This window comes from Anguilla rostrata, chromosome 2 (assembly GCF_018555375.3).
Source record: "Anguilla rostrata isolate EN2019 chromosome 2, ASM1855537v3, whole genome shotgun sequence".
NCBI lineage: Eukaryota > Metazoa > Chordata > Actinopteri > Anguilliformes > Anguillidae > Anguilla > Anguilla rostrata.
Window position 1 is genome coordinate 73973828 of NC_057934.1, and position 26723 is coordinate 74000550.

General features: G+C 44.5%; 1 protein-coding gene across 6 annotated transcripts in view; it reads right to left on the bottom strand.

The window, feature by feature from the left end:
* abca5 (ATP-binding cassette, sub-family A (ABC1), member 5) overlaps nt 1-24649 on the bottom strand; it is a 50136-nt gene extending 25487 nt beyond the window's left edge. The window contains exons 1-17 of one of the 6 annotated variants that reach the window (XM_064324402.1): nt 24422-24649; nt 23874-23899; nt 20303-20436; nt 18335-18524; nt 17101-17268; nt 15991-16088; nt 14345-14574; nt 11365-11506; nt 9162-9350; nt 7412-7559; nt 7067-7271; nt 6550-6608; nt 5264-5374; nt 2540-2715; nt 2302-2421; nt 1615-1753; nt 529-619 (exon numbers count right to left, since the gene is read on the bottom strand). In XM_064324402.1, the coding sequence (XP_064180472.1) occupies nt 529-619; nt 1615-1753; nt 2302-2421; nt 2540-2715; nt 5264-5374; nt 6550-6608; nt 7067-7271; nt 7412-7559; nt 9162-9350; nt 11365-11506; nt 14345-14574; nt 15991-16088; nt 17101-17268; nt 18335-18524; nt 20303-20404 (2168 nt within the window). In that variant the 5' untranslated portion in view covers nt 20405-20436; nt 23874-23899; nt 24422-24649. Of the gene's footprint in view, nt 1-528; nt 620-1614; nt 1754-2301; nt 2422-2539; nt 2716-5263; nt 5375-6549; nt 6609-7066; nt 7272-7411; nt 7560-9161; nt 9351-11364; nt 11507-14344; nt 14575-15990; nt 16089-17100; nt 17269-18334; nt 18525-20302; nt 20437-20944; nt 21027-23873 lie in introns of those variants that run through there. The other 5 variants (XM_064324401.1, XM_064324404.1, XM_064324400.1 and 2 more) reach the window with 5 other exon arrangements.
* Between the last annotated feature and the right edge of the window lie 2074 nt (nt 24650-26723).

A 26723-nucleotide genomic window follows, 5' to 3' on the forward strand; every position in this document is an offset into this window, starting at 1 on the left:
AATCTACAAGGTGTAACATACTGACAAAAACAAACTGAAACACCATCTTAATAACACAACTGACAAGAATACTGAAAACAGCACACATCTGCAACAAACAACATACTAATACAGTACGTGCTACAACCATAGCTAAAGTCAAGACCTGACACCTACTGGCAACACCCTACTGACACCATTACAACACACTGGTGGTGTATTCACAGTAGGACCTGATGGTATATACATGTGGTACCTAGATGGTGTTATTACAGTGTGGGACCTGAGGTGGTTAACAGTATGGGTATCTGAGGTGGTGTTATTACAGGGTAGGTTAACCTGAGATGGTGTTATTACAGGTGTGGGTACCTGAGGTGGTGTTATTACAGGTATGGGTATCTGAGGTGGTGTTATTACAGGTGTAGGTACCTGAGGTGGTGTTATTACAGGTGTGGGTACCTGAGGTGGTGTTGTTACAGGTGTGGGTACCTGAGGTGGTATTATTACAGGTGTAGGTACCTGAGGTGGTGTTATTACAGGTGTAGGTACCTGAGGTTGTAGCCAACTCCACACTTGGTCTTGAGGTAGAGGGAAGAACCCACACATTTCAACTGACCCTGAGAAAGCACCGCCTTCCGATCTGAGAGAGGAGAGTGAGAAACAGAAGGGAGGCCAGATTACACTGATAAACCATAACCCAACCCTAACCCAACCCTGAGAGAGCACCGCCTTCCAATCTGAGAGAGGACAGAGAGAAAGAGAGGGAGGCCAGATTACACTGATAAACCCTAACCCAACCGTAACCCAACCCTGAGAGAGCACCGCCTTCCAATCTGAGAGAGGAGAGTGAGAAAGAGAGGGAGGCCAGATTACACTGATAAACCTTAACCCAACCCTGAGAGATCACAGCCTTACGATCTGAAAAAAGACAGAGCAAGAGAGGGAAGCCAGATTTGTTAATTTTTTTGTTTTTTAAAGGCCATGGCTGAATCTCATCAAACAGGATTCTAGGGCTGTCTTCAACAAAAAAATCTTAGTTGACTGGCAATTCTTTGACTAAGGAATTTTAAAATAATAAAAAAAAATTTTTTCATATTTGAGACATCCAGGTAATCTGAATTATTCCACAGTAAGAAATACCATTTTCTCCTTCTTCTGGGGTCTATTTGATGAAGTTTATGAAGATGTTTTAGCCACTTAAAATATCTGTGGGAAAAGACCAGAGGAGCACCTGCACAGGCGAAAGAGTGCTGCCAAATCACTGGGCTGCTCAGCTGGGGCGCAACTCAGAGCTGAACTCAGGGCTGAACTCAGGGCTGAACTCAGGGCTGAACTCAGGGCTGAACTCAGGGCTGAACTCAGGGCTGAACTCAGGGCTGAACTCAGGGCTGAACTCAGGGCACCAGCAGCACAGCAGGGGGGAGGAAGAGGGCGGGATGAGGGGATGGAAGGAGGGGGGAGGGAGAGAGAGAAGAAGAGAGCGGGATGAGGGGATGGAAGGAGGGGGGAGGGAGAGAGAGAAGAGGAGGGTGGGATGGAGGGAGGGAGGGAGAGAGAGAGAGAGGAAGAGGGTGGGATGGAGAGCGGGATAGAGAGAGGCCGGGATGGAGGGAGGCAGGGAGGAGTGTGGGGTACCTGCCAGGATGTCAGCCTCGTCCATGTAGTGTGTGCTGAGCACAGTGACCCGCCCAGCCCTCCGGGCCTGGAGCAGAGCCCACACCTGGTGCCTGGAGCAGGGATCCATACCTGCAGTGGGCTCGTCCAGCAGCAGCACCTGCACAGGCGTTTATATACACATTTATACACACGCACACGCATTTATATACACATTTATACACACGCATTTATATACACATTTATACACACGCACACACATTTATACACACGCATTTATATACACATTTATACACACACAAACGCATTTATATACACATTTATACACACACACACGCATTTATATACACATTTATACACACACACACGCATTTATATACACATTTATACACACACACATACACACATGCACGCGCACACATACATACACACTCACATTTATACACACACGAACACTCACACATTTATACGCACATACACACACACTCACACTCTCTCACACACACACACTCATTCACACATTTAAACGCACGCACACACACACACACACACATTTCTACGCACACACACACACTCACACTCTCTCACACACACACACTCACACATTTATACACACTCACACTCACACTCATACACACTCACATTCACACTCACGCTCACACTCACGCTCACACGCTCACAGACACACACACACACACACACACACACCTTAGGGTCCCCCAGGATGGCGATTCCCACACACAGCTTTCGCTTCTGGCCTCCACTCAGTTTCCGGGCCTGAGCGTCTTTGATCTTCTCCAAGTCCAAATCCCGCAGAACCTTCGACACCTAGACACAGAGAGTGTTAGATCACAGGGTGTTCACACACACATACACTCTCTCTCTCTCACACTCACGCACACTGAGAGAGAGTGAGTGTGTGTGTGTGTGTGTAGCGTGTGCTCACCTCTCCAGCGGTCTCTGCAGAACTGATGCCTTTAATAGCAGCGAACACGCGCAGGTGTTCCTCCACGGTGAGAACATCAAACATGATGTTGAACTGCGGACAGATCCCCACCAGCTGCCTCAGCTCCGCCCCCTCTGCCATCTCACCCACTGACGAGCCGTAGATAGTGGCTGCGCCTGACAGGTGCACAACCAATCAACCACCACATAGCAAACGGGCCAATCAGACAGCTCCCTCAGAAAAAGCTGTAGGGGCATTAATTAGCACTGCTGGAGAGCTCATCTGACAGGACACTGCAGCAGTGAATACAAACATGCAAATGAGGGGCCGCATACTGTGGAAACATTTCAGATTTGGGTGATGGTGGGTGCGTGCGCGTGTATAGTTTATAGTATGTTGGAGCCATTATTCTTGTATGTACTTTTATTTTGAAATGCTTGTTTTGTGGGGACCACCTTTAGCCAGGTAGCATATAGGAAGTGCTTAGGGAAGAGGTGGATGGGATTGGTGAGCACATGGTTTTTTGACCATATTGGAATGTTCTTTGTTTCACACAAAAGGTTTGGGGCTTGAATATTTCTGCTTTGGATCTAGAGAATTTTTACTTTTAATAAATTCACAAAACTCAACATTGTTCGAACCAACCCATTAGTAGCTTACAACCTGGCTTATATTTAGAATGCTACTACAACGTCGAAAAACCTGCTCTTGGATTTCTTCATATGCCTCTGCCACATACGGGGAACTCAACAGTGCAACTTAAAGTAACCGTGAGTAAAGCATGTGTACAGGGAATATTATAATGTGTGTAGTGTGTTTACTGCATAGTGTATAGTGTGAGTAAAGCATGTGTACAGGGCATATTATAATGTGTGTAGTGTGTTTACTGCATAGTGTATAGTGTGAGTAAAGCATGTGTACAGGGCATATTATAATGTGTGTAGTGTGTTTACTGCATAGTGTATAGTGTGAGTAAAGCATGTGTACAGGGCATATTATAATGTGTGTAGTGTGTTTACTGCATAGTGTATAGCGTGAGTAAAGCATGTGTACAGGGCATATTATAATGTGTGTAGTGTGTTTACTGCTTAGTGTATAGCGTGAGTAAAGCATGTGTACAGGGCATATTATAATGTGTGTAGTGTGTTTACTGCATAGTGTATAGCGTGAGTAAAGCATGTGTACAGGGCATATTATAATGTGTGTAGTGTGTTTACTGCATAGTGTATAGCGTGAGTAAAGCATGTGTACAGGGCATATTATAATGTGTGTAGTGTGTTTACTGCATAGTGTATAGCGTGAGTAAAGCATGTGTACAGGGCATATTATAATGTGTGTAGTGTGTGTTTACTGCATAGTGTATAGTGTGAGTAAAGCATGTGTACAGGGAATATTATAATGTGTGTAGTGTGTTTACTGCATAGTGTATAGCGTGAGTAAAGCATGTGTACAGGGCATATTATAATGTGTGTAGTGTGTTTACTGCATAGTGTATAGCGTGAGTAAAGCATGTGTACAGGGCATATTATAATGTGTGTAGTGTGTTTACTGCATAGTGTATAGCGTGAGTAAAGCATGTGTACAGGGCATATTATAATGTGTGTAGTGTGTTTACTGCATAGTGTATAGCGTGAGTAAAGCATGTGTACAGGGTATATTATAATGTGTGTAGTGTGTTTACTGCATAGTGTATAGCGTGAGTAAAGCATGTGTACAGGGCATATTATAATGTGTAGTGTGTTTACTGCATAGTGTATAGTGTGAGTAAAGCATGTGTACAGGGAATATTATAATGTGTGTAGTGTGTTTACTGCATAGTGTATAGTGTGAGTAAAGCATGTGTACAGGGCATATTATAATGTGTGTAGTGTGTTTACTGCATAGTGTATAGCGTGAGTAAAGCATGTGTACAGGGAATATTATAATGTGTGTGTCAAGTGTGTAGTGTGTTTACTGCATAGTGTATAGCGTGAGTAAAGCATGTGTACAGGGCCTTTTATAATGTGCGTGTCAAGTGTGTAGTGTGTTTACTGCATAGCGTATAGCGTGTGTAAAGTGTGTGTAGCCTGCGGGTACAGGGTATAGTGTATAGTGTGTGTAGTAGTGTGTGTGTGTAGGGTATAGTGTATAGTGTGTGTAAAGTGTGTGTAGTGTGTGTACAGTGCACAGTGTGTATAGTGCATGTACTGTGTATACTGTGTATAGTATGTATAGTGCGTGTACTGTGTATGGTGTGTGTACTGTGTACAGTGTGTATACTGTGTAGTGTGTATAGTGCGTATACTGTGTATAGTGTGTGTACTGTGTATAGTGTATACAGTTCGTGTCTAGTGCATGTACTGTGTATAGTGCGTATACTGTGTATAGTGTGTGTACTGTGTATAGTGTGTATACTGTGTATAGTGAGTATAGTGTTTGTACTGTGTATAGTGTGTATACTGCATATACTGTGTATAGTTTGCGTCTAGTGCGTGTACTGTGTATAGTGTGTGTACTGTGTATAGTTTGTATAGTGCATGTACTGTGTATAGTGTGTATAGTACGTATACTGTGTATAGTTTGTGTCTAGTGCATGTACTGTGTATAGTCTGTCTAGTGCGTGTACTGTGTATAGTGTGTGTACTGTGTATAGTGTGTGTCTAGTGCATGTACTGTGTATAGTCTGTATAGTGTGTGTACTGTGTATAGTGTGTGTCTAGTGCATGTAGTGCCAGTGTAATGTACCTTCAGTAGGAGGGCAGATTCCACACAGGATGTTCATCAGGGTGGACTTCCCAGCCCCACTGTGCCCCAGCAGGGCAGTGATCTGGCCTTCGCAGATATCAAACGAGAGACCTACAGAGGAGAGCAATTAGCCCCTCCCTCCCAACCTCACAATGCCCCTCCCACCCTGCCTCACAATGCTCCTCCCACCCTCCCTCACAATGCTCCTCCCACCCTCCCTCACAATGCCCCTCCCACCCACCCTCACAATGCTCCTCCCACCCTCACAGTACCATCAGCAAATCCCATCCCACTTGTAAGAATTCATTAGCCCCACCCACATTCACACTGCAGTGCATTAGCCCCACCCACTCTCACACTGCAGTGAACGTGTGGCTAATCACTGCAGTGTGAATGGTGGGGTAATGCACTGCAGTGTAGTGGTGGGCTAATGACATTTGCTAATGTGGGAAGCCCCACCCACTCTCACACTGCAGTGCTTTATCCCCACCCACACCCACACTGCAGTGCATTAGCCCCACCCACACTCACACTGCAGTGCATTAGCCCCACCCACTCACACTGCAGTGCATTAGCCCCACCCCCGTTCACACTGCAGTGCATTAGCCCCACCCACTCTCACACTGCAGTGCTTTATCCCCACCCACACCACACTGCAGTGCATTAGCCCCACCCACACTCACACTGCAGTGCATTAGCCCCACCCACTCACACTGCAGTGCATTAGCCCCACCCACTCACACTGCAGTGCATTAGCCCCACCCACGTTCACACTGCAGTGCATTAGCCCCACCCACGTTCACACTGCAGTGCATTAGCCCCACCCACACCCACACTGCAGTGCTTTATCCCCACCCACACCCACACTGCAGTGCATTAGCCCCACCCACGTTCACACTGCAGTGCATTAGCCCCACCCACTCTCACACTGCATACAGTGCTGTTTAATTATCCGAGCTCGGCTATGGTAAGCACACATACAGTACACATGCATATGCTTACTTGGTAAATGGTAAATGGACTGCATTTATATAGCGCTTTTATCCAAAGCGCTTTACAATTGATGCCTCTCATTCGCCAGAGCAGTTAGGGGTTAGGTGTCTTGCTCAAGGACACTTCGACACGCCCAGGGCGGGGTTTGAACCGGCAACCCTCCGACTGCCAGACAATCGGTCTATGTCGCCTCCCTACTTGACCTTATGCACACTGCATGCTCCATTTTACTCCATGTTCATATTTCTCAAGTTAACAGAACATTACCTATGGGATCACATGACTGAACACACCTCTCAAAGCTTCCACAGTGCTGTCCGTCTCTTTATAAACCTTCCGGAGATTACTGATCCTGCAACACACCCATGAATACACACACATACAGGCAGAAACACACACACACATATTAATACACGTGCAGACACGCAAATACACACACAGTTTTCCCAAGTGTTAGCCAAGTGCAGCACAGGCAGTATTGAGCAGCGCAGACAGTGATGAGCAGCACAGACAGTATTGAGCAGCACAGACAGCAATGAGCAGCACAGACAGTAATGAGCAGCACAGACAGTATTGAGCAGCACAGACAGCAATGAGCAGCACAGACAGTAATGAGCAGCACAAACAGTATTGAGCAGCACAGACAGTAATGAGCGTCACAGACAGTGATGAGCAGCACAAACAGTATTGAGCAGCACAGACAGTAATGAGCGTCACAGACAGTGATGAGCAGCACAATTACAGACAAATTTCATTTCAATCTTGCTTTTGTGTGTTTTTTATATTTCAGCAGAATTTCCCCCGGTTTACCTGATGGCCTCTCGACCTCGGAACTCTGGGGAAACGGGTTCGATGAGCTGGGCAGGATGGGCGGGGCACACAGGCGTGGCAAGGGAGGGGCCTGCACTGAGCTCCCTCTCACACACTAAGCTCACCTCCACATACCGCTTCCTGCGCCTGGACCAATAGGACGGCTTCAGGAAGTAGAGCAGAGACTGGCGCATACCAAACTCACCTGCAGGAAAAGAGAAAGAATCTTAGCGATAGAGAGAGAGACAGACAAACAGAGATAATGAAAGAGAGAGGCACATACAAAGAGAGAGAGGTTCTGAGTCCCTGTTTGGCAGGCATCTGTTGAAGATGTATAAAGCTCACCTGGCAGCACCTGGTCCAGGTAGAGGGCGAGCAGCAGGTAGAGAGCGCTGTCTAGCAGCATCATGAACAGGGGAACATAGAGAGGGTGGGGCCCACTGCCCAGGGTGGAGAACACTGCCCCATCTCCATGTGCCTCCAGATACACCACCTGTACTAGCAAACAATCTGAACTCAACCAGGTACACCACCTGTACTAGCAAACAGCCTGAACTCAACCAGGTACACCACCTGTACTAGCAAACAGCCTGAACTGAACCAGGTACACCACCTGTCCTAGCAAACAGCCTGAACTAAACCAGGCATACCACCTGCACTAGCAAACAGCCTGACCTCAACCAGGTACACCACCTGTACTAGCAAACAGCCCGAATTCAACCAGGTACAACACCTCTCCTAGCAAACAGTCTGAACTCATATTGTATATACCATGCATAGCGTACGTATGGTGTGTATAGTGCATATAGTGTTTGTATAGCATGTGCATAGTATGCATAGTGTACATAGTGTGTATAGTGTGTATAATGTATATAGCATGTATAGCATGAGTATAGTGTGTGTATAGTGTATATAGCATGTATAATGTACATAGCATGTATAGTATGAGTATAGTGTATATAGCGTGTATAGCGTGTGTACAGTGTATATATCATGTGTATAGTGTATATATTGCTTTTACAGCGTGCGCTACCTGTGCAATGTCCTTAGAGAAAGCACTGGGAGACAGCAGACAGAGGGTTACAGTATAGTGTGTATAGTGTATATAGCGAGTATAGTGTGTGTATAGTGTTTTTACAGCGTGCGCAACCTGTGCAATGTCCTTAGAGAAAGCACTGGGAGACAGCAGACGGAGGGTTACGGTTAGTGTTGTCATGATACCAAAATTCTGACTTCGATACGGATACCACGTTTAGTATCACGACACTCCATACTGAAACGATACTTGAAACCTAAACGATACTGATTCGATACTCTGTACCTAACGATACTGAAATTACCTTAATAGATCAGAAACGTAATGTCCACAAGGGTTGACCTCATTTTCGAAATCACGGTTTATTAACAACCTTTAAGTTGAAGCCTGTCCAACATACTAATAAGCATTGGCTATAGTGTTAGAACACTAAACAATAGAAAAATATATTAAATATATTTCAAAAATTAAACAATTGTAAACTAAAGAATCTTTAAACAGGTATTTCACTTTAAAATAGATCTAAAAACAGTATATTTTAATAATACAGCACCTTCTTATGATAAAATATTTCCAAGTTAGAACAACACCATATTAAATAACAGAAATAAAATCTTACATAACAGAAATATGTAAGTATTTATTGCTAGTCGCTGCTGAAGTGAACTGAGTCGAAGCTTGCGCTGTATCAACGAAGTTGAATGCTCAAACCCACGTCACCTGTCTTGGCTACCTTAGTTGCTACTGCCATCTAGCGAAGATTCTGACAAATTACACCTTTCATCCTCTCAATCAGTAATGCGGGAGACACATTTCCCTGGCTTTTACATTTGACTGAACGTCAGAAACTTCTAATACCGTACTAAAAAAGTACCGAAGTTTCGGTATACCATGCAACACTAGTTACTGTGTGTGTGTATAGTGTATATAGCATGTGTATAGTGCATATAGCGAGTATAGTGTGTGTATAGTGTATATAGCATGTATATAGTGTATATAGTGAGTACAGTGTATATACCATGTGTATAATGTATATAGTGTTTTTACAGTGTGCAGTACCTGTGCGATACCCATAGAGAAAGCACTAGGAGACAGCAGACAGAGGGCCCAGACCAGCGGCTGGGGGAAGTCCTTGATCAGCACAGTGAAGAGGGACAGGCAGCCCATCACCACTGTCAGCATCGAGCCCACAGTGCTGGCAAACTTGGGCTTCTTAAACAGCGGAGTCACCATGAAGGAGAAGAAGATCTGCATACACACACAGATAATATACACTACACAATATATATATATACACCTACCGACCACTTCAATAGGTACACCTGTTCAACTGCAAACTGCACCCGTTAACGCAAATATCTAATCAACCAATCACGTGGCAGCAACTCAATGCATTTAGGCATGTAGACATGGTCAAGACGATCTGCTGAAGTTCAAACCAAGCATCAGAATGGGGAAGAAAGGTGATTTAAGTGATTTAGAACGTGGCATGGTTGTTGGTGCCAGACAGGCTGGTTTGAGTATTTCAGAAACTGCTGATCTACTGGGATTTTCACGCACAACCATCTCTAGGGTTTACAGAGAATGGTCCGAAAAAGAGAAAACATCCAGTGAGCAGCAGTTCTCTGGGTGAAAATGCCTTGATGGCAGAGGTCAGAGGAGAATGGCCAGACTGGTTCGAGCTGATAGAAAGGCAACACTAACTCAAATAACCACCCGTTACAACCGAGGTATGCAAAAGAGCATCTCTGAACACACACCACGTCAAACCTCAGATGGGCTACAGCAGCAGAAGACCACACCGGGTGCCACTCCTGTCATCTAATGAAGTGGCCAGTGAGTGTATATTTTCAATAGACTTTCAGATTTAAAAAACAGGTTAAAAAAGGCCTAATCCATGGTACTCGTCAGAACTATCCAATGCCTTTTCAGAGCGTACTGGAAACCCAGGTAAATTCTGGAATACTGGAATAAAGTACGGAAAGCTGCTTGTGATTTGCCACTGTATACGATTCAAGACCGTTGTGTCCCTGACAATTGTCTTCCCAGTTCAGTTCTCTTGTCTTGCAAACGTTTCAAAATCTTTAGTACTTTAACAATTTCAGTCCTTTGTGTTGAATGTCAATCAGTCTACGTTTAGAACTGGGAATAGGATTATTACAGCTATGACTGTTGTTCTAAATGCCATCTGGATATTAACTAAGCTGTGCTGCACTTTTTGAAGATCTTGCAAAGGCGTTTGACACTGTAGATCAAAATATATTGTTGAATAAACTGGCCTCGGTAGGATTAGGGCCTGAAGCCTGTTCTTGGTTTCATAACTATGTCAGTGGTAGGAACCCAGGCCATTGAGGTTGAAGGGGTTAAATCAGATTTCCTTTAAGTACTAAAAGGAGTCCCACAAGGTTCCATTCTCGGGCCTATTCTTTTTAAAATTTATACGGATGATATCTGTCTATCATTTCAACATCGTAAGTGGCATTTATACACAGATGACACCATTATATATGCAATAGCTCCAACTGCTGTTGCAATGTCTTTGTATCCGTGCAGCAAGCCCTTGTTGATCTGAAGCTTGTTATTAATACTGGCAAAACTAAATGTATGTTATTTTCAAACACACAGACAAATTCAGTCAACACCCTGAAAATATTCTCTGTAATTTAATGTGTTTCAGAATACAAGGACTGGGGCATGTGGATTGTGAGGATACTGACCTTTACAAAGCATATACAGGAGCAGATAAAGAAACTGAAATGTATGGAAGCCATCTCTTATAGGAACATGTCTGGTCTCACTTGTACCGCTAGAAAACAGATTGTTCAGTCCACTTCCTGTTCTAGACTATGGCAATATTATTTATAACAGTGCTGTACTCAGCACACTGAAAAAATTAAGATTCCATAGATCAGGAGACAGTTTCAACACCCATCACTGTACATTATACTATAATATTGGCTGATCCTCACTAAACACCTGTTGGTCCATACACCAATGTTTTTATCTAGCGCCTTAAAAACCGGGCTCCATGTGATGTGTCGCTGGCAGCGAGGGGTCATGTGATGCAGGTCGTGAGGGGTCATGTGACGCTGGCGATGAGGGGTCATGTGATGCAGGTGGTCAGGGGTCATGTGACGCTGGCGATGAGGGGTCAAGTGATGCAGGTGGTCAGGGTCATGTGACGCTGGCAGTGAGGGCTCGTGATGCAGGCGGTCAGGGGTCAGGTGACGCTGGCGATGAGGGGTAACCAGTGGGTACTTACGGAGGAGATTCCATAGAGGAAGATGAGGAGGAAGATGAGGAGCACATCGCTGTTGGGAAAGAGGGCGGTACAGGTGGCGATGATGGCCATCACAATAGACATGGCGGTGACCAACACTGCATAGAGCAGCCCCCAGGAAAGCCTGCATGTACACACATGTATTACATATACACATACAGACACATGTATTACATGCACACATACAGACACATGTATTACATGCACACATACAGACACATGTATTACATGCACACATACACACACAGACACACATATTACATACACACACAGACACACGTATTACAGATACACGTATTACAGACACGTATTACATGCACACATACAAACACATGTATTACATGCACACATACAGACACATGTATTACATGCACACATACAGACACACGTAATTACATACACACATACAGACACATGTATTACATGCATACATACAAACACGTATTACATACACACATACAGACACATGTATTACATGCACACATACAGACACATGTATTACATACACACACAGACACACGTATTACAGATACACGTATTACAGACACGTATTACATGCACACATACAAACACATGTATTACATGCACACATACAGACACATGTATTACATGCACACATACAGACACACGTAATTACATACACACATACAGACACATGTATTACATACACACATACAAACACATGTATTACATGCACACATACAAACACATGTATTACATACACACATACAGACACATGTATTACATGCACACATACAGACACACGTAATTACATACACACATACAGACACATGTATTACATACACACATACAGACACATGTATTACATGCACACATACAGACACACGTATTACATACACACATACAGAGACATGTATTACATGCACACATTACATGCACACACAGACACATGTATTACATACACACATAGACACGTGTATTACATACACACATTACATGCACACATACAGACACATGTATTATATACATATTCAATGTGATAGCATTTGATAGCTAGAATGCCATAGTCTGATTAAACTAGGCTATAAATTCTCCAACGTCACTCCTCTGCTGCAATCTCTCCACTGGCTACTGGTCGCTGCCAGGATCCGGTTTAAAGCACTGACCCTTGCCTACACTGCTGCCAACAGGACAGCCCCCATCTACTTGCAGGACATGACTCGATTCTATGTGCCTGCTCGATCACTCTGCTCTGCGGCAGCAGGGCGCCTTGTAACCCCTCCCACCCGCCCAAAGGGATCACAGAGCTTCTCCACCCTAGCTCCCCAGTGGTGGAACGAACTCCCTGTCCCTCTCCGAACCTCCCCCTCACTACCCATCTTCCGCCGTGGCCTGAAGACTCATCTCTTCAGACTATACCTAGACTAACCACCACCACGCTGTATATTTCACTCTAAATCCCCCCCCCCCCCTTTTCATGACACTTGTTACATATTGCCCCATCCCAGCACTTTTTGGTAATTTGTATTTGTCCTAATACTGTAGCTTATCCTTCCGCCTAGTTGGCTTTGCAGAGGTTAGGTCTGAATAGTGTTCAGTGTGAACTAAACTGTGTTCTTGGCTAGAAATAGCTGTACAAAATAAGTATTGTACCTTACTGAACCTGTGTTTAGCAGTTGTCTATGACCATGAAATGCACTTCTTGTACGTCACTTTGGATAAAAGCGTCTGCCAAATAAATGTAATGTAATGTAATAAATCTTCTTAATGAAAAATGTATTTTAAATTCAATTTGGCTCAAGGTGAGTTCCCACTCATCACTGTACCGCACTTTGAGCGTTCGGAAAAGTGCTATATAAATGTAATGTTTCATTCATTCATTCATTCATTCATTCATTCATTCATTCAGTCAAGTGTTCTGTTTCCACATCCTGCTCTGATTATGTTGAGAATTATGAGCATTATGAGTATTTGATTATTAATATAATTATCATTACTATAGGCTTTTCAACAGGTATAAGTATAGGCTGGTCTCCAGCAGCATTTTCAATCAATCAATTTTTTATTTTTATACACGGACGGAGTGTAGCACAGTGGGTAAGGAACTGGGCTTGTAACCGAAAGGTCGCAGGTTCGATTCCCGGGTAGGACACTGCCGTTGTACCCTTGAGCAAGGTACTTAACCGAAATTGCTTCTGTATATATCCAGCTGTATAAATGGATACAATGTAAAATGCTATGTAAAAGTTGTGTAAGTCGATCTGGATAAGAGCGTCTGCTAAATGCCTGTAATGTAATGTCAATTTTATTTTCATTTGACATTTGCTGATACACTGTATATCGATAATCATCAGGAAATTTTCCCAATTATTAATGCTTGAAAGAGGCATCGATGGCAAGTCTAATATTTATATACACATTCATATGCACACATACACACACACACACACACACAGTACAGGCCAAATCGTATTAGGCCACCTGTGTTTTTAATTATTTGTTTTTTTAAACCCTTAGGTAGAGAAGAATTCAGTTTTTGAGGCAATTTCAAGGAAAGTCATGTCTTAAGATAATTCTTTAGGTAAAACTCATCTTTTTGTGTGATTGTAGAAAGAAATTGAACAAAATGTTTGGACTATGGTTTTTATTCGAAACACACACACACACACACTCACTCACACCCCCAAACTGCCCCCCACACACACATACACGCACGCGCACAGACACACATGCGCGCACACACGCACACATGCACACACACGTGCACACACGCACGCGCACACACTAGCACACACACCCCCACACACACGCACACACATGCACACACAAACACATGCACGCACGCACACACATGCACGTGCACATGCGCGCACACACATACACTCCCCCCACACACACTAGCACACACACCCCCACACGCGCACACACACACACACACATGTACACACAACACACACGCACACACACGCACACACACGCACATCAATAGGAAAGCTTTTACCAGAAGGCGGAGTCGTACAGGCCCATCATCCTCATGGCGTCTTTGAGGCGGTGCTCCTTCTCAGCGGCGACGTTGGCGATGAGAAAAGAGACGAAGGGTGTGAAGGCCAGCACCAGGTAGATGGAGCTGACCACGTGTGAGAACTTCTGCATCTCCACCCGCCCCGGCTGCCCCATCATCACCACCTGCAGCCCCGACATGGCCTGCCACACGTCCTGCTTTGTCTGCATCTGCACACACAACCAGGCAGCACAGTGCAACAGTTACGCGCAGTGCAACCGTTACACGCTCAGTGCAAACGTTACAAACGCAGTGCGAGCGTTACAAGCACAGTGCGACCGTTGCAAGCGCAGTGCGAGCATTGCAAGCACAGTGCGAGCGTTGCAAGCGCAGTGCAACCGTTACACGCTCAGTGCGAGTGATTACAAGCGCAGTGCAACCGTTACACGCTCAGTGCGAGTGTTACAAGCGCAGTGCAACCGTTACAAGCGCAAAATGACCGTTACAAGTGCAGTGCAACCATTACAAGCGCAGTGCGAATGTTACACGCTCAGTGCGAATGTTACAAGTGCAAAATGACCGTTACAAGTGCAGAATGACCATTACACACACAGTGCGAGCGTTACAAGCGCAGTGCGAGCTTTACAAGTGCAATGCGAGCGTTGCAAGCGCAGTGCGAGCGTTACAAGCGCAGTGCGAGCGTTACAAGCGCAGTGCAAGCTTTACAAGTGCAATGCGACCGTTGCAAGCGCAGTGCGAGCGTTACAAGTGCAGTGCGAGCGTTACAAGCGCAGTGCAACCGTTACACGCTCAGTGCGAACGTTACAAGCACAGTACGAGCATTACGAGCGCAAAATGACCGTTACAAGCGCAGTGCGACCGTTGCAAGCGCAGAGCGAGCGTTACACGTTCAGTGCGAGCATTACAAGTGCAGAATGACCATTACACACACAGTGCGAGCGTTACAAGTGCAGTGCGAGCGTTACAAGCGCAGTGCGAGCGTTACAAGCGCAGTGCGAGCGTTATATGCACAGTGCGAGCATTACACGTGCAGTGCGAGCATTATATGTGCAGTGCGAGCATTACACGTGCAGTGCGAGCATTACAAGTGCAGAATGGCCGCTACACGCGCAACGTGAGCATTATATGCACAGTGCGAGCGTTACTCATACAGCATGACCGTTACAAGCACAGTGCGACGTTACACGTAAAGCGCGACCGTTACAAGCGCAGTGCGAGCATTACAAGTGCAGTGCAACAGTTACACGTGCAGCACGACCAGCAATAGCCTGTTTACCTAACCCTAACCCTAAGACCACAGAAGCAATAGCCTGTTTACCTAACCCTAACCCTAAGACCACAGAAGCACTAGCCTGTTTACCTAACCCTAACCCTAAGACCACAGAAGCACTAGCCTGTTTACCTAACCCTAACCCTAAGACCACAGAAGCACTAGCCTGTTTACCTAACCCTAAGACCACAGAAGCACTAGCCTGTTTACCTAACCCTAACCCTAAGACCACAGAAGCACTAGCCTGTTTACCTAACCCTAAGACCACAGAAGCACTAGTCTGTTTACCTAAACCTAACCCTAAGACCACAGAAGCACTAGCCTGTGCCGAGAAGCTGGGAAGATTAGCACTCACCTGTATGATGGCGGCGTCGATGTGGGACTGCAGCCAGATAAAACCTGTGTCCCAGTAGTTTGCTGCTCTGCAGTTCAAAGAATCCTCTAAACAGCTGGCTGCACAAACACACCATGAAAAACGCACAATATTACAGTGCTCGGATATATTATTGAGTATAAAGTATTTGGGCAGTGTTTAAGTGGTGTTTAGGTGGTGTTTGGGCAGTGTTTAGGCGGTGTTTGGGCAGTGTTTGGGCAGTGTTTAGGCGGTGTTTAGGTGGTGTTCGGGCAGTGTTTAGGTGGTGTTTGGGAAGTGTTTAGGTGGTGTTGAGGTGGTGTTTGGGCAGTGTTTAGGTGGTGTTTGGGCAGTGTTTGGGCAGTGTTTAGGTGGTGTTTGGGCAGTGTTTAGGCGGTGTCTAGGTGGTGTTTGGGCAGTGTCTAGGTGGTGTTTGGGCAGTGTTTGTGCAGTGTTTAGGCAGTGTCTAGGTGGTGTTTAGGTGGTGTTTGGGCAGTGTTTAGGTGGTGTTTGGGCGGTGTTTAGGTGGTGTTTGGGCGGTGTTTAGGTGGTGTTTGGGCGGCGTTTAGGTGGTGTTTGGGCAGTGTTTAGGCAGTGTTTGGGTAGTGTTTGGGCAGTGTTTGGGTAGTGTTTGGGCAGTGTTTGGGTAGTCTTTATGTGGTGTTTAGGTAGTATTTGGGCAGTATTTGGGTAGTGTTTGGGCAGCGTTTGAGCGGTGTTTTGGTGGTGTTTAGGTAGTATTTGGGCAGTGTTTATGTGGTGTTTGGGCAGTGTTTGGGCAGTGTTTAGGTAGTGTTTGGGCAGTGTTTATGTGGTGTTTGGGCAGTGTTTGGGCAGTGTTTAGGTAGTGTTTGGGCAGTGTTTAGGTAGTGTTTGGGTAGTGTTTAGGTGGTGTTTGGGCAGTGTTTAGGTAGTATTTGGGCAGTGTTTATGTGGTGTTTAGGTAGTATTTGGGCAGTGTTTATGTGGTGTTTGGGCAGTGTTTGGGCAGTGTTTAGGTAGTGTTTGGGTAGTGTTTAGGTGGTGTTTGGGCAGTGTTTAGGTAGTATTTGGGCAGTGTTTATGTGGTGTTTTGGCAGTGTTAAGGTGGTGTTTAGGTGGTGTCAGCACTACCGAAGGACTCCGTGTAGTCGCTGGGGAGCGGCAGCTCTTTGTATTGGAAGCGCAGCTGATAGGACATCCCATCCAGGAAGACCACGCCCACAAAGCTGGAGGACTCGTACAGGCTGGCGTTCTCCAGCTCCCGCTCACTGGAGAACATCTCCAGCACCACATCCTTGGCTGTCCACAGGACAGAGAGAGCTGAGATTACTCCATGGCCAAAGAACAGCAAAGAATCATTTTCAGGCAAGAACAGTCATCCAGTACCTTATTACCTACACCAAGCACAAAGGGAGAGGGCTGTGCTTGAACAAACACAACAATGCTTTCTGATAAATAACTTTAATACTGCGCATGAGCATGCAAGCACAGCAGGGCACTCCACAGCTGCTGCACTAACACAAATGACTGATGATTAGTTGCGAAATATTGATGACACAAAGAAGAAAGGGGCTGTACTATTGGATATTAGCGCTGCATTTGATATTATTGAACATGATACGTTATTATAAACATTGGTGTGCTACAGCTGTGCTCCATCAGTAGTCTGCTGGGTTCAGAGTGATCTAAAAAACTGAAAATGATTCATTTCAATGGAAGTCACAGAGATATGCAGCCTGCCACATGTGGAGTGCCTGAGGGAAGGGGCCCAGGGCCACTAGCGAACTCTACCGATCTACACAAACCATCTTACTCTGATTCTAAATAAAGCAACAGTAGCAATGCACACGGACGATTCCGCAGTGTACACACCAGTGTTTGCAGGCGGCGAACTGCAGTCCTAAACGAGGAGTTAGTAAAGGCTAGTTCTAAATGCTTCAAAGACTAAATTCAATAAATGTAAATGCAATGCACCTTTTTTGATTCAACACGCTCACTAAAAAATGCCTTGCAAAAACACACACACCATCTCCAGATCTACACCTGCCAAAACACACACACACACACACACACACACACACACACACACACCTGCAAAAACAATCACACCAAATCCGACTCCACACCTGCAAAAACACACACACCATCTCCAGATCTACACCTGCCAAAACACACACACACCATCTCCAGCTCAACAGCTGCATGCACACGCACACATACACACACACACACGCACACATGCACGCACACCCACACCCACAGGGTCTACACTTGAAAAACTGCAGTCACTGGGCGAACTGCAGCAGGACAGTGATTGCAGGTGAACCTGTGGAGGGGTAAAGGAACATGAGCAGGTGGAACTCACGCAGGGAATGGGACACCTCCTCCATGATGCGGGTGGTCATGTTGCTGATGGGGGTGTAGCCCAGGTACTTGAAGGGCAGGTCAAAGTCATTCTCCAGGTCGATAGTCTTAAAGCCAGCGTAGGAAACATGAGGGTTGAGTGTGCTGATCAGAACCAGGAGGCCCAGAAGCATCAAGGGCAGAATCAACTCCTGTAGCACAGCAGAGGAACATATGCACAAAATTAGAGGCAGTGGCAGTGAGAGACCAACGCAGTTACAGGCAGTTAGAGAGAGAGGCAGTTAGAGGCAGTAAGAGACAGAGACAGTTAGAGGCAGTTATAGGCTGTCAGAGACAGAGACAGTTAGAGGCAGTGAGATACAGAGGCAGTTAGAGACAGTCAGAGACAGTTAGAGGCAGTCAGAGACAGAGACAGTTAGAGGCAGTGAGAGAGAGACAGTTATAAGCAGAGACAGTTAGAGGCAGTCAGAGACAGAGACAGTTAAAGGCAGTCAGATACAGAGACAGTTAGAGGCAGTGGGAGACAGAGATAGAGGCAGATAGAGGCAGTGAGAGACAGAGACAGAGACAGTTAGAGGCAGTGAGATACAGAGACAGTTAGAGGCAGTGAGAGACAGAGATAGAGGCAGTTAGAGGCAGTGAGAGGCAGAGGCAGTTAGAGGCAGAGACAGAGGCAGTTAGAGGCAATCAGAGGCAGAGACAGTAAGAGGCTGTCAGAGGCAGAGACAGTAAGAGGCTGTCAGATACAGAGACAGAGACAGAGACAGTTAGAGGCAGTTAGAGACAGGGGCAGTTAAAGACAGTTAGAGACAGTTAGAGGCAGTCAGAGACAGGGGCAGTTAGAGGCAGAGACAGAGGCAGTTAGAGGCAGAGACAGTAAGAGGCTGTCAGAGGCAGAGACAGTTAGAGGCAGTTAGATACAGAGACAGTTAGAGGCAGTTAGAGACAGGGGCAGTTAAAGACAGTTAGAGACAGAGACAGTTAGAGGCAGTCAGAGACAGGGGCAGTTAAAGACAGTAATAGACAGAGACAGTTAGAGGCAGTCAGAGACAGGGGCAGTTAGAGGCAGTCAGAGACAGTTAGAGGCAGTGAGATACAGAGACAGTTAGATGCAGTGAGAGAGAGACAGTGAGATACAGAAGCAGTTAGAGGCAGTCAGAGATAGTTAGAGGCAGTGAGAGACAGAGACAGTTAGAGGCAGAGACAGTTAGAGGCAGTTAGAGACAGAGACAGTTAGAGGCAGTAAGAGACAGAGGCAGTTAGAGGCAGAGACAGTTAGAGGCAGTTAGAGACAGAGACAGTTAGAGGCAGTGAGAGACAGAGGCAGTTAGAGGCAGTGAGAGACAGAGACAGTTAGAGGCAGAGAGAGACAGAGGCAGTTAGAGGCTGTCAGAGACAGATACAGTTAGAGGCAGTCAGAGGCAGATACAGTTAGAGGCTTTTAAAGACAAAGGCAGTTAGAGACAGATACAGTTAGAGGCAGTCAGAGACAGAGACAGTTAGAGGCAGTTAGATACAGTTAGAGACAGAGAGAGTTAGCGGACGTTAGAGACAGTTAGAGACAGAGACAGTTATAGGCAGTCAGAGACCGAGACAGTTAGAGGCAGAGACAGTTAGAGGCAGTTAGATACAGTTAGAGACAGAAGCAGTGGGAGACAGAGATAGAGGCAGTTAGAGGCAGTGAGAGACAGAGGGAGTTAGAGGCAGAGACAGAGGCAGTTAGAGACAGTTAGAGACAGAGACAGTTAGAGGCAGTCAGAGACCGAGACAGTTAGAGACAGAGACAGTTAGAAGCAGTTAGATACAGTTAGAGACAGAGAGAGTTAGAGACCGAGACCGTTAGATACAGTTAGAGACAGAGACAGTTAGAGGCTGTTAGAGACAGAGACAGTTGGTCAGCATTGTTGGGCTGAATGGCCTGTTTCTGTAATGATGTTATGTTATGTCAGTTAGAGGTAGTGAGGTATACCTGCAGACTCTGTTGCTTCGTCCTCCATTTGAGCAGCAGGTTTTTGTGAAGCAGACTCTTGGTCTGGTGCCAGACTCCAGAATCTCTCCCGTTTGGTGCCATTCTTACCAGATTACTCTCCTGGTGGGCACACCCTGCATCACACGAAGGCAGTGTTTCCCCAAGCATCCCAATCTGCTTTCCTACATTTATTTACTTCATTATCTTCTGCACCCTGAGAAATGCTGGCCTACTGGCCTTTCTTTGTCTTATTCAATTTCACACATTGTTGAGATTCTTGCACTGCAAGCTGTGCTGAATTTTCAGGATTAATCACAAAAATGTATAAAACAAACTGATCATTCTATGGATAATCACAGTTTTGGTTTCTGTTATATAACAGGCATCTTTTATATGTAATGGGTTTGCTTCGCAAATTATGGCATAACCCTTTATACAGCATTCCTGTAGCATGCACATGGATCTACCAGATCAAACACATGCACTATTTCCGTGAGAGCGGTAATTGCTCATTGCATCCTGTCTTGTTCGGCAGTTTTGTGGTCTATAATAAACGGATAAATAAAAACACTGGGTGCTGTGCAAGTTTGGTAGTATTTAGGTTTCCTGTAAGTGGAAAATTAGTTTCATTCGAATGCTCACCTTTTTCTATTAGATCTTGGTATTCAAGACAATTGCAATGCCACCTCTGGGTTCTTACGAGTTCGGCTGACTGCGATACACAGTACCATTTCGGGCACCCACCGCACGCATATCGACCGCGAGCGCACTACACGCGTATTACGCGCGTAACTGAAGCGTAGTTGAAGTACTGTTATTACAACGGTAGCGGGCGACGTCGTCTCCACCAGATGCGAACGCGTCGCGAACCGGCTGCGAAGCTCGCGCGACACAAGCGAACTGAAGCGTAGTTTTTCGCTTCTGTTCTATTTTTTCGGCTTGTCGCGCGTCACGATGGCCTGTTTATACACAGATATATGCTCTAAAATGCTAGGTATTCATGCTCTGATTTATATTTCATCCTTATATTACTGGGGGTGTGTCCCTAGTTCCCTCCCAGATATTTTATAAGCAGCTAAAAAAATACAAGCCTTTTCGTTTTTGTATTGTCCTTGCAGAAAAAAAAAGAAAAAAAAAAAAAAAAACTGGAACCTGGGGAAAAAGCAAACTTAGTTTCGCTATCTTATTTTGCGGAGGGGGTGGGGTAAATTTGAAAATACACCACAGAAAGACGTAGCCTATTGAATGATGTAGAAGTGAATGCACCGAGCAGCGGTTTGTTAGTTCGAGTGTTGGAAGGTAGTTTTTAATCAACCATTGCTCAGCCTATTTGACTTCTCCGATGTCTTCGTTCGCCGTGCTTTCAAAACGGCTTAATAAAAATCAGATAATCCACAGAGTTTTAAAAAATCTGATTATTTAGTGGTCTTTCCGATGAAAATGCACCTATTTTATAAATGAAATTGTAAGCAAGCCTTTATTGCACTTGTACTTCAATGCTTCCTGTGTTCATGGCGTTGTGGTGTTCATATCCCTTCAAGATTAAACTGTTACGCTATCTTTTTGATGATTAGCTGATTTTACTAAATCTGATCCTATAAATGTTTTGACGTGAATGACAAGACAACACGGGAATTCCCAATGGTTGATTACGAATTATTTATTATTATTATGATCATTACATATTCTTCATGAAAATGGCACGCTTGTTAACCAAGCAAATAAATTAATACAGTTTGAGATTGATTATTATGCAATAATGTTGCGATTTAAGCTTATGGTAATTCTTTAAAGCGTTTACTTTCTCACGTATTTACATGTGTTAAAAAATATTACCAAATTAACAGACTGAAAAAGGTCTCTCACCAAGTATTCACTTACCCATAATCAACAGTCCTGAACAAACGTGAAATACACGATGTAATCCCACTGCAGACTGCGAGAGCTACTAGGAATATAGAGCTTTAAAGGAGTACCATGGTGGTTGAACGTGACACTTCCCAGTTGTCTTCAGGCAACAACAAAACAAATGTGCATAATTTTTTAATTCTTCAGTCATTTTAATGCACTTTAAAACGTATTTTTCTAAGCCTAAATTTCCCACGATAAAAATTCACCCGAACCGTCTGGGCGTGGTAATGAGAACTGTCAGTTAGCTATGATTGACAGACCGTGCCCCGTTTCCATAGCTACCCTCATGATACGCGCTCTCTTTGGGAGACTGAATTTTCACAAGCTAGCTAGCTTAGTAGGGCTAGTATATCAAGTATCGGTAGATAGCTAAGGTAAGGACGTTGACTTATATCCAATTATAATTTTTATATCTAGCTAGCCAAGTTAAGATAAAAGCACAACTATAACGTCCTCATAAAAGCAAACTAGCAAGCTAACGTTATCGATAACATTGTCTTATGAAAGCAAACCTCCTAGCTAGCTAACGTTAGCTAGCTAGCTAAATGAATATAACCAGAAATAATCTAAAGGCACTCTAATTTGAGTGAACCTAACGTTAGTCAAATATTTGCATTGTCTGAACAGCAGGACGGTGTGTGCTGTCAGATTTCTTTACGGGGCGTGGAAATGGGAGTAGTTACTGTATTAGTGACGTAGCAAAATGACAACTTTCTCAACCGGTTGAAAATAGGACGATGAATTTAAAACGCATATTTCTCCAAAAATACAGAACGGACATATTTAATACTTTGCTCATTGTGTTTCTTCAATGCCTCTTGTGCAAATAGCACATAAAACCGAGAAAGTGTGAAAATCACCATGGTACTCCTTTAAGCAAGCCTTTGCGCGACACAAACGGAACCAGTGGAGACACGCTACGCGCCGTGCTGCTTCGCCGTGCTGCTTACGCGACGCGTGCGGTGGGTGCCCGGCGTTAGTGGCGGAGCATCACAAGTGTGCACTTCTAAATGTAACGGACAGCCTAATATTTGTTCTGTAATAAACAGTAGCCTACAGTCTATTAATAAGTTTTGCTACGACAAATTGTAATACAAATAATAAATCAACACTTATCCTTACATCCAGGTAAGATTGGAATACACAAACTAAACAACTAACGCTGTCGTCCTCTATTTCGCATTTTCACAACTACCTCTGCTTGAGGAGGTTTTTATTAGGTGCCATAAATGCACCTATGACGATCTCACGGACAAATGACGAAACTTGGCAGTTCGCTTATGGTCTGATACTGTAGCGTTAAAGGGACGTCATGAAACTAAACCTCACATCGACAGGCAATTTATTCCTCTTAAATTAGTATCATTTACAACTGCCCTACAGTCTCTAGTCAATAAGTTACCCTGACTGAGTTGGAAACGGCAGAAGTCGCTGCTAGTTTGAGATGCGCCTTGGAAAGAATGGAGCCAGGATAGACAATCCCCCAATACAACATGAAGATTAACGTCAAATTAACGTTTTAAAATAAGAAAGTGACACAAAGGTCATGTGTAGCGCTATCGTTTATCTAGCAAGACGGTACTCATACCGAACCCAACAGACAACACGATGAAATGCCAAAAATATTTAACTAGCAATCCATGCATCTGAATATACTTACGGTTTTGATGTCCTCCGCGCAGCAAACTGAAAGGAACATGCACGAATTAGCTAACCGCAAACGTCGGACCTTTACCGATTAATGCTACCTTGTTACCGCTAACGCTGCTGTTAAGCTAAGTTGGCTCACAAGCTAAAACGTTATGAACTGTCAGAAATGAGTGGACTTGGGCTGAATGGGATAAGATACCGACTAGGGTGCTTTGACTGAAATCGTACCAGTGCCGTTTGATTTACAAAATACAACCTTTATAAATAGATGCATGAAGTCGTAAAACGTAGCGAACATACCAAACCAGCTAGATATTCCCAGAATTCCGTGTTATTAGTTAACCATCTTGCTTTAGCAACTCAGCTTGATACAGCTGACGGCTTGGGTTAGCGTAAATTGCACATGCCTTCTCAATGCATATAAACAACTGCGAACTGATTAAACTGAGCTTAAATTTCAATTGCGATGCGCCATATCTTTCCTGTCTATAAGAATGCCGATGTGGCAGCGCATATATCTATTTATTCTTCTGTTTCGTTGTAAATAATGAGACGTACTCAGTAACGCAGTTGTATTTCCGCCTTTGCTGGCCCCGGCAAGTGACGTTGACCAATCAGGAAAAACCTCAGCACGTCGATTGGTCTGGTCTGGGAGGTAGATTTTCGCTCATTCCTGAAACACCACAGAAACACCGGGACAAAGGATTGTAGATTGTACGGGACAATCTAAGCAAAGTACGATGCGATTTGGAGTTGTGATATAGACGTGTGCATTTAACGAGACAGAAAAGCACGCCCTAGCCACTCTAAACTGAACTCTAAAATGAATGTAATGTAAACTGTGAAGCCCGGGAGGAAGCCTGTACTGCGCATGTCTGAATGCAAAACATTGGAGCTTCCCAGGAGTATCCAATGGGAATATCAGACTTTGAAGGCAAAATACAGCTTCCCGAATGGTGTTTTTGGTTGGACCGCAACACAGCCAAAAACACCATTCGGGAAGCTGTACCGCAACAGTGGGGCCAGCCCTACAAACGCGAATGTCTGTGACTGACTGAGTGAGTGATGAAGTTACACTATTAGTCGGCCGGATCACGTGTGTTATGTCCGGCCATATAATAAGTTTTAACCTGGTCTTGTTAAACTTGATTAATGATTGTTCCGTTTCTTATGAAAAGCAGATTGTGCATATACATGTTTAATTTTTAAAGCAAATCTACAGTTATTGAATAATTAGTATATCTTAGAAAGTATATTGAGTGCCAACTAAGGCTTAGAAATAGCATTCCCCAGAAGCGTCTAACTGCTTTGTTGCAAATATCCTGTGAAGGCCAGGTAAAGGACAGATACTAGAAAAACATACTGACCTTGAGCAAGCAGAAGCAGCTTGCTGAGATGATAAGCTTAATTGGCCACTGGATGAGTGTTATAGTATTCAAGGTTGAAAAACAGAAGCTTTATTCAATGGCTAAGGAACATTCTAGCTTGCAGAAAAAAGATATGAGTGTGAACTAATCTTGAACTATAAAGGGAGAAAGAAAAACGTTTGTTTGTCAGAGAATCGCAGACTCTGTTCATTTGTGTTCTCTCCATGCCGCATGCATAAACAACGCATGGCAGTACCAATGGGAATCCTAATGTGATCCCCATCACATATTATTGCATTGCATTTTGGCTAGTTGAGCGACAGTGAAGGGAAAGAGAGAGCTAGCCAGCCAATAAAAAATCAGTTTGTGTGCCTCATACAACAGTTCAAATTAATCTAGCTCAGGGACAGAATACCTGACTTTCCATAAAACAAGCACGGAACCGCCCAGACCCACGGCGCAACTCACTTCCGCAGACACATTTTAGCTGGCACCACATGCGTCCTACTAAACAAAGCACCACCTGCGCATGCGTCCCACAAAACGTCCCTCAAAGGTCGTCCATGAGTGAGTGACCACAATTTGCCATGCATAGCCCACGGTGCCAGTTCCTGCGCGTCGTGGAAAAAAGACCTGTTAGGAAATTAGTGGTATTACGAAAATATTATTTGAAAGTGGTAGCTAGCTGCTGTTTTAGGAAACAAGCCAAATAATGTGCAGTTAATATGTAATATAATGAGACCTGAGTACGAGTCTCAGCAGATCCCTGTCCCAGCTGTTACATGGCTATGTTGCTAGCTAGGCTTTGCATGTAGAAAAGCTGATTGTACAACCAGTTAACCCAACTAGCAAATATTTGTAGGAAGCAAACTAGTTGTAATGACCTATCTCACAAATAGTTAATTCTGGGTCGATTGCAGCGTCCCTTCAAGTCATAGACTAGCATGGGAATTTCTAATGACTTCCCAAATTTCCAGATGTAGATTAATTTATGATTTTTAAAAAAGTTGTTAAATCACCTTGATTTTTTACAGTGAATTCAAAGGGCAGTAAGCTCTCTTGCCCTCAGTATGGGCAGTAGAGGCTGTTTCCCATTACTTCCTAGGCTTCACTGCCTGGCCCCTCCCACCCTCTCCAGTTCCTCTGTACGCTCCATGGGTCAGGGGCATTGGTAGGTCATAAATGAGTGTGAAGAGCTAATGGTGACCGTTTCATATTTTGGAATGGAATCAATCATGGATGGAAGTGAATGCAGTTTGAAAAAACATATCTGCAGAGGTACTGCCACAAGTGAATGTTAGCGTAGCTAGCTTTGCTTCACGCTTACGACCTTGAGTTAACTTAGCCATACAATTAGACATGTCAGGAACTGACGCAAGCAAACGTTATTCAAATTACACCACATGACCAAAAGTGTGTGGACACCTGACATCCAACATCTCATCCAAAATTAATATGGAGATGGGCCACCCTTTGCTGCTATAACAACCTCC